This window comes from Branchiostoma floridae, chromosome 4 (genome assembly GCF_000003815.2).
Source record: "Branchiostoma floridae strain S238N-H82 chromosome 4, Bfl_VNyyK, whole genome shotgun sequence".
In the NCBI taxonomy this organism is placed as follows: domain Eukaryota; kingdom Metazoa; phylum Chordata; class Leptocardii; order Amphioxiformes; family Branchiostomatidae; genus Branchiostoma; species Branchiostoma floridae.
In genome coordinates this window covers 32,701,293-32,710,413 of record NC_049982.1, presented here as the reverse complement: position 1 = coordinate 32,710,413, position 9,121 = coordinate 32,701,293, and the positions used below count along the sequence as shown (strand labels likewise).

General features: G+C 42.4%; 1 protein-coding gene across 1 annotated transcript in view; it reads left to right on the top strand.

The window, feature by feature from the left end:
• LOC118414180 (histidine N-alpha-methyltransferase-like) overlaps positions 1 to 4,416 on the top strand; it is a 9,065-nt gene extending 4,649 nt beyond the window's left edge. Inside the window, exons 6-8 of the mRNA XM_035818043.1 lie at positions 1,581 to 1,699; positions 2,392 to 2,524; positions 3,541 to 4,416. Coding sequence (XP_035673936.1) covers positions 1,581 to 1,699; positions 2,392 to 2,524; positions 3,541 to 3,749 — 461 coding nt within the window. The 3' untranslated portion in view covers positions 3,750 to 4,416. The remainder of the gene's footprint in view (positions 1 to 1,580; positions 1,700 to 2,391; positions 2,525 to 3,540) is intronic.
• The last annotated feature ends 4,705 nt before the right edge of the window (positions 4,417 to 9,121 follow it).

Sequence of the window (9,121 nt, the reverse complement as noted above, 5' to 3'; positions counted from 1 at the left end):
AGATTTGTGATTTTATTTCCACAACAGCCCGACAGGCCCCCGGTTTAAAATGTGACGTTAGCCTAAAATGTGGACCTGATTTTGGGTGGGAAGTAAAGGGAGAGTGTGGTGGAAGGAGAGGGATGGGCTCCGCCTTCCAATAATGTGCACTGTCCAATAATGTCCATTGTAGACCCGAAATAATTTCACCAGGTAAGTATTCAACCAGTTATTCTCACCTGCTAACGTTTCGATGTCTGTCAGACATCTTAATCAGAGCTGCTGACTAGATTTCTGATCCTCAACGCTATGTGTAGCTGATGTAGGTGGTTCAAAAATAGTCACAGGTACATTGTTGTGAAAATGTGAAAGTACTACTGAAATATGGATCATTGAAACGAATACAAGAGAAGGGATTCCTATTGTGTTGGTCCATGGGAACACAATATAAGGATTTCTTTATCTCTTGGTTTCCATCACTCATTCTATTCTTGATATGTACAGTTTGTAATCCTTGAAAAATTAGGACTAGGGAAAAAAGAGTGTTGTGTTTCCTGTTACGTACCCGGCCGACCCAAGTGAAGGCCACAGCCTTTCTTTAAATGTTATCTCACTGCACTTGGGGCACCAGTGTGGCACTGTTGTGTTATTTTCGCCGATTTTTTTTTTATAATTCATATATTGTATGACAACAATATACACAATACGTAAGAAAATTCGTTCTTTATCTCTGAAATTCGTTGAGTATCTTTGAATCCCTTAGTGCCGCACCGGTTCCCCAAGTGCAGTGAGATACCGCCTTTTGGTTGGACGCTGCCAAGGACATAAAATTATCGATCTGACGTCTGAGTGATGAAATCTAAACAGATCTGTATTTCACACAGAATACAGGGACAGACTTGGACAGACTTGGACATTGACCGTGTAGTAAACATTGTCCTCTTTGTTCAGTTTTTCCATACATCTGTGCTTCTACAGTGCGTATATATCTGTATATAGTAACGATTCAATGTTGAAAACAAATGGCGCACTTCATTTTTACAGTTAAAATGTATTTTCTGGATCACATTGGCGGAAATCTAAAAATAGAGAATCCCTTAGACTACCTACCGACCCTATCTAAGACCTTACCCGTTCGATCCCTACTAGGGATGGATACCGGTACAGTGTATCGGTACAAAACAGGTTTTTCTTTTTGGACCGGTCCGGAAAAACCGGACCTGAAAAAAATCAGTGAACTTGATGTTGGACCGATTAGAAAATTATACCGACACTACGGCGGCAGGCGCTCGCGTGTCTTGAGGCTTTTTTGGTCCAAGAAAAAAGCAAGAGCAAAATAGAGGAGAGTTGATAGTCATTTTTATCAAGTTTCTCCAGTCAAACATGGTCAGAAAGAGGCAGTTTACGTGAAGATAGGATACTCCATTAAACAGATTCCTTTGTATCGAAATGGACCCGTTGTTTTGAGTATTTCCCTTTCTCAAACAATTACATGTAGGTCCAGGTCCGGACCTGGACCTGATTCTCTGGACCTGGACCGTACCTGGACCTGAATTTTCTGTACCGGTACCCTCCCCTAATCCTCACTACTGTTTGAACAGAGGGAGACCGGCTTGTCATCGGTGTGGACATGGACGCTGACCGAGAGGCCTTGTCTCAGGCGTACGGGGACCAGTGGGCACCGATCTGGCGAGACAACCTCATCTCTCGTCTTAACAAGGTACTGTAACTCTCCTAACTTTCGCGGTGGTTTTATTTTTGCGATGACGTCTCTTCCACAAATTCACGATGCCACAAATATTTGTAGCATCGGGCGTCGGGCGTGGCGTAGTGGTGTTGGGCGTGGCGTAACTGGTAGAGCGTTTGGCTCGGAATCTATAGGTTCTGAGTTCGATCCCCACCATGCCCCCGACGTTGTGCCCTTGGGAAAGGCACTTTGCACGACCTTCCTCACTTCACCCAGGTGTAAAAAATGGGTACCTGGCTTCGGTCGGGGAGGTAAAAGACTACCTTTACCTTCTGTCTGTACCGTGTATGTAGCACTGTTAATATAAGTTACAAGAACTTGAGTGCAGTGCCACATTGTCCTCGTGTGTCCAAAAGCAAAATAGAAAAAAAATATTTGTATGATCCTACTGTAACGTTACTGCAAAGTTCGAATTGAAAACACTGCAAGAATCAAGATTTTTCCCTCTAACCACGAAAGAAGATGACCACCAAAAGTACGAGCGCATTACAGGCATCATGATATCTATCTAGAGACGGTAACAGTCCTATAGATGCACATGTGTTCATTGACAGCGAGAGAAATGTGTAACTTATAAAAAATTAAGCTCAACCATTTTAGATAACTAATCTATACAGCGACTTTTGTTTTCTATCTATTTGCTTCTCCTATCCAACCTATAACAGGACTTTGACGGAAACATGGACGTTGAGAAGTTTGACTTCAGTTTTGAACTTGTGGAGAACCCTCCGGACGGAGACACGCCGAGCTACGTCGCTTTGTCTCTCAGCAGTTCCGGCAGACAGCGGGTGCATTTAAGTGAGTGTCCTTCAGAACAAAGTCGGTAAAGCTAAGGGCATAACCCGCCGTACGTGCAATTTGTCCGTAAGTTTTTTGGGAGGCCAAGTCTGCCACATATCTATGAAAACGTTCAGGCTGTACAGGGCAGGCGCATCGCCCGTACTGGTACGTACGCGGGACGAATTCGCAGCCCGATGGCACACAAAGTTTTGCCTACACATAACGTTCTACAGCGTGTCTGCGTGCTCCAAAATACGTTGGATTCCCTACGAGTTCGTACAGAGGCGGTACTTACACTTACAGATCCCACAAGATTGTCCACGTTTTGGCACGTAGACAGCACGTATTTGCACGTACGGCGGGTTTTGCCCTTAGCTTAGCAAAATGTTACATTACCTTAATTTCGCACCTTAGCACCGTGGCTTTCAGCTCAGTGCTCTGTTTCTTTGCTTTGTGCCAGGACTTTTCAGTGGCTTCAAGTTCAAGGTATTTCTCTACATTTCCTTTCAACGTCAATCTTGGCCTTCATCTGCTTCTTCCATCGAGTGTCTTCCAGTCAAGATTCGTCTCCGCTGTTTTTTTTTTCTCTCCCATTCGCAGGACATGTCCTGACCATCCAAGTCGTCTCTCTCTTGCCATATATCTGCCACTTTTCTCAGATTTTGTTCTGCGGAAAACTCTTGTCTCTGTATAAGAGATGAGATGCCAAGTATTTTTCTTTAAAAAATGTTACTTCATAGCATTTCTAATAGTCTAAGGTACTAGTATTCTGGCGGGTGTACTTTGTCATGGGTTTTAAATTGTTAGATATAGAATTAAATTCTAGTTACTCAACAATATTTTTCTTGCAATCTTGGCTTGTCCGTGTGTTTCTCTCTCAAATTAAGCACAGTTAACCCAAGACACGAACGATACGTTTCGAAGGATATGTCCTTATCTTGCACCGTTATCAGAGTGCATTCTTAAGTACTAGTATCTAACAAACGTAGAATGCTTCCTTATTTTCTGCAAAAACATTTTTTTCTCTTGTCCAGGAACACTCGGCCTCGACATTGACTTTGACGACGGTGAGAAGATTTATTTCTACGAGGGTCCAAACACCAGCTGCAAGTTTAACCTGAGACAGCTGCGCCGCCTAGCGGAAAGTAGCGGCTTTGCAGTAGATGCTTACTGGACCAATGCTGAGGAGAATTATTGTGTCATCTGCTTGGCACCAGCAGATGTTAGCCATACTTCTGTTTAACGTCTATGGGTGAAAGGAAAACAGTACGTTCTGGGACATTCAATTTGATTTACCAAAAGAACACATTTGGGGTCAAGCCGGAAGTACATAAGTTTGCCTTCTTTATATAATACTTAAAATATGTAATCAATACCATCCTATGTATCTAAAAATTAATAAGTATGTTTGCTGATTAAGTTCTAAACAGTTCTGGATGAGGTTTTTAACGGTTGTTTTGTACAAGTTCTCATGTATTTATGTTATCGGCTTTGTGTGCTGAAATTTGACTCAGGCAAAAAATCACTTTAAACAAAGGTTTGTTACCGAGGTTAGTTACCATTGGGGATCAACCTGAAGGAAGCGGAAATCCTTGCTCAAAACCGCCCTGAATGGAGACTGCTTGCTGCCAAATGTGTCACTACACACGGAAGGATCTAAGTTGCCGAGGACAGTTGGTATTTCGAAACGAAATAAACTGATACTTAGTTGAGCGTGGAAGACAATTACCCAGGAGGAAAACTTGGGATGTAGTCAACAACAGACGAACTGCCTATCATTAGTACCAGTCATTATTTGATAGATGATTGGAGTACAATTTTCCGTAAATTTCCGGGTCCTCTAGGACGCCACCGAAACGGATGTCACAGGAATTCAGTTCCTGCGACGGTTTGGTCCGACATGTAATCAAAGGTTTGAATATAACGTTTTAACGGCCGTTAGAGAAACTGTAAAAACGTTGGAAATACCAGCATCACAAATTTTTGTGTCTGACAGGTATAATGTTCAGCGTCAGCGACATCTGCATGTGTGTGTCTAACCTATTAGTAAAAGTTGTGGCGTTGACTGGTGTTCAGCACCAAGGACAGGGGTGATTGTCTCAGTTCAGTATAAGTTTGTGTGTATATCCAAATAGCTGGTCTATACTTTGTTCAGAAACAAGGACAGGTCCCTTGTTTGTTTGTAGAGGGCTAGCCTAATTTAGTATTTTTTTGCCCCCGAGCTAGTACTGCAAGGTTGATGAGTATGCTTTTGACAATCTCGCCAACAGATTATTGCAGCTCTGCAGTTCCAATAATGATTGCCAGGCGGCGCTTTTAGTCCGTGGAGAAGACATTTTACTTCTGCCAAAAATCTTTCATTACCTCTGACTTTCTTATGTTCAAATTAAGGCTCAATCATCCAAACTATGGCCTATCATTAGTGCTGAACAATATCTGAATTCATACAGAAACCCATGTACAAATACATAGGCATACAGGCACACGCACATACATACAATACATGCATCGCACATACATTTCTGTATAGATGTACTTAGAGATGAGCACAAAAGCTACTAGAAACGCAATAGTGGCATTGAACACTATACCAGCACAAACATATCATCACCGCACCTTTGTGAAACATCAACACACCTGTCCTTGGTGCTGAACTCTTTCCAAACGCACACAAACGCCATGCACGCCCGTACAAAGGCACTTTGGCGCAGGAAGTGTGACTGGCATTTTCCGACTGATCAGTCATAGTCATACGTATTACAGCACCGTTGGGGTTCACCGCCCCTTACGGGTTGGCACACCCACACGACTGATAGCGTCGCCGCAAACGGACTCCCGAGCATGACCCGTGACCAACTGAAATTCATTCTACTACTGTATACCAAGTACGATAAACTGTTCAACTATCGTCGATTTAATTCATATGCAAGAATATCCTAAGCGACTAATGTTTCCCGCCTTATGCAGATGATCCGACTTCAAACTCTTGCAGTTTTAGTTAACATTGCTAGGCGTCGCTTTTGATCCATGAACATAAATGTGCTGTGGCGCCGTAACAGTTCGTTTCGGATTGGGGACATCAGGTTGGCGGTAAGACAGTCTCTTCTTTTTAGTCTAAGATTTTGGCCGAAGTAGTTCAACAATTACAATTCAAAATTGTGCAAGGTATCAACATAAAGGGGAACAAGGTTTGGGGACTGGTCATCACGTTTTCCATGTTTATATAACTTTTTCTACGCAACAGAATTGAGATCATTCTGAAAAACGACCTTACAAATTTTTTATCACTCAGATGTCAGACCAAATATTCTGTACCCCTTGCCAGCGGTCAACAAATATTCATCAAAAATATTACTGACAAAAAATATTCATTAACATAATTCATTTCGACATTCATCTACACTCAACAAAGCAAGATATATTGTAACACTATTAAGGCCTTCTTTGCTACACTGTTGAAGCCCGTGACCTATGATTCTAATATGAACCATACCCATGATATATGAAAGAATGACTTGAAAAAGAACAAAACACCTTGAACGTACAAAATACCATCAGTGAATTTTTTTGAACTTGTAACATGAGTTGGAGTCCAATCATGTTCGCTTTAGTCACTCCCAAAGGTCGCAAACCCCGCGAACAAGGCTGGTCATGGACCCCAGGATACGCTATATGGGGACATGGCCACCGCCTCAGTAGAAAGAGAAGTTTCATTATCAGCTATTTGATGTTAGTCCAGCCAAGGCCGGGACCAATACGATCCTCTGACGAGCGCCGTCATGCGAAAGTTTTATGCAGTATAGAATTCTCGTGGTTGAACGATCACTGTCAACACCGTCTTAAGGCTGCCAGATTGCAAACGTTATACGTGCCTTTTTTCCGAGAAGAAAATCAAGATGGCTGCATGGGCGAACATTATTCCTGTGTCTGTGTGTGTGTGTGTGTGTGTGCGTGTGTGTGTGTGTGTGTGTGTGTGTGTGTATGTGTGTGTGTGTGCGTGTTTATGTTTTTTTTGGGGGGGGGGGTAAAATCAAGACAGTGATTTTGCTGTACAATTTGCCCCAAAAGTGCCTTAGTGACAGCATTTCGTGACCCGCCTATGGATGACGTAAAATTTTAAAAAGCATAATATTTTATTCGAGAGCAACGCCTACACGAAGTGTGGCTATTGAAAATTTTTAAAGTACGGGGATTAACTTTACAAATAAGTTTGCTCCTTCTTTCAATTTTTCCTTGTTTCCAAAGTCGTCCCTGCATTTGTACTAGATCGTGTTGTCGATCGTGAGTAGCTCCCATATGGTGTTCTCCTTTGTAAGAGTTTATATTCAAATGTTTGTATCATGTCGTAGCGTTCCTCTCAGTAGTCGTGCTCTGGAAATGAGATGAATATATATCCTTGCCTCCATAGCTCTGGAAACTAGGCGTTGCTCTGGAAAAGAGGCGCTGCTCTTCTCTCTGTGTGTACAGCGCTCAAAAATAGGTTGTTTTAAAGTGCGTGAATATTGTATGCGCTTGATGGAATGATGTCACCATATATCATCAGCTGGAAATGTTATCAGCGAGAGAGTTACACAAGTTTCCTCTTCTCTGGTGTTTGTTGGCATTGATGATTTTAAATTTACACATCCAGAAGTGCCACGTGAATGCCGTATACTGTACTCACTACTTTTGTGTATAACGTACATTTATTATTATCTTAGAGTAAATTGAAGGAAAATTAATCTCTTATCATACGGCTCGCCCTCAAACTATATCACAGTCCTATTAAAGATCAGAGTGTCCATATGTTTGTCGCAAGGCTCTCCAGCCATCTAAAAGCACACACAGGTCAAAGAACAAAGGGGGGCCTTTCATCAAGAGGTCCAAATGGGCCGCTCCCGCCTCAGACGAGCAAATGATAAATGGCGTTATCTGGCAAAATCATTGTCGGCAACATTTTATTTCTGTGTAAACACGTTACTTAAGTGGGGGACCATACGTGGTGTTATCAGTCCTACTTTCTCCGTATTTGTTTAAGAGAGTACAAAGTGTAAGAACGGACGACAATCACATGAACACTTACTGTAGATGTGAGGACGGCAGCGAGAGGTCGTGATTCTTTCAATATGTCTTTCTTTGTAAAAATCCTTCTATAATAGGAAGCGTTGTTTTTTTACTAGGCTTATTTTTTCTTCACCAAGAAAGTGGCCAACCGCTTTTTCAATATGGAAGTCATCTTGTGGCCATATTTTTCTCCATTTATTTTTCTGATTTTCCCATCGCCACACCGCGGTCTGCTCAAAATATTACCCAGTAGTCCCTTGCGGGGAAATGATGACGTCACGCGGGCGCGCACAAGGCTCGCCTTTGTAAGTTGGGCCGTCCATATGGAAATGATAGGCCGAGGGAAGTTCAGCTAGGAAGTCTTGATTAACAATTGTCTGCCCTTGAGTGTAACACCCACTTCCAAACCCTTATCGGGCGCGAGTGATATTCACGCTCTTGAACTTTCTGGGCACCTATCAGTGCCGTGCTCTGGAGGTGTGTTGAAGGGGGTCTTTAAGCTAACGGGATACTAAAGTATAGCATACGTACAACGGCATTTATGTCTTGGTTTCCCAGACTGAAAGAGAAAAACAGTTGAGCACAAATTGAACATACATATCATGGGAATTCTGTCAAATATTAACCAAGATTGTAATATTTGAGGCAGTACACTCTTGAAATAGAGATAGTTGTTTCTAATCATCTGCATTTCTAATCAGAATCATTCAGAACAGAAATGATTTCTTGATAAAATATCAAAATTTAAACGTAGATAGGATAAAATTTCTGAAGGTTGTCCCATGACTCCTGTCTAAATATATAATTTATTCCTTAGAGAAGGGCTATATGAAATCTATCCGATTTCTTGAGCCATTTGTTGTTTCGTTATTACTTTGAAATCTCCCTCACTCATCTTTGTATCATTGCATGATATTTTGTTGTTCTGAGAAAATGAGAAAAGAAACACGTATTGCATAATATTTTGTTGTTCTGAGAAAATGAGAAAAGAAACACGTACACGTATTTTATCCTAACTTTCTCAAATCAGCCGTTGAGGTCCAATACTTAGGCACGATCTACACACAGTTTTTCCCGATATCGGCGAGCCTACAACCATTCGCCGACAGCTTTTTTTCATCGTCTAGATGGAACTGCTATATCGCCATTACGATATCGGGAAAATTTCTCCCGAAAGGTCCGGACCATTCGTACGAAAGCTTAGCAGGGGTCCCCGATAGCTTAGCAGGGGTCCCCGACAGCTTCCGCACGCGTGTAGATGTGTCCCGACTTCGGGAAGGCTCATTAGCATACAACGCGGGCTCATTAGGCTATATAGCTGTTTATGACTGCAAGCGCCACGGGTGTCCCGCGGCCAGCGTTCCAGATCCCTCCCGACACATCCACCGATATCGGTAAAAACTGTGTATAGATTGGGCCTTAATGTGTGTGTGTGTGTGTATGTGTGTGTGTGTGTGTGTGTGTGTGTGTGTGTGTGTGTGTGTGTGTGTGTGTGTGTGTGTGTGTGTGTGTGTGTGTGTGTGTGTGTGTGTGTGTGTGTGTGTGTGATTGCCTATGACTTGTAAGAGTGGC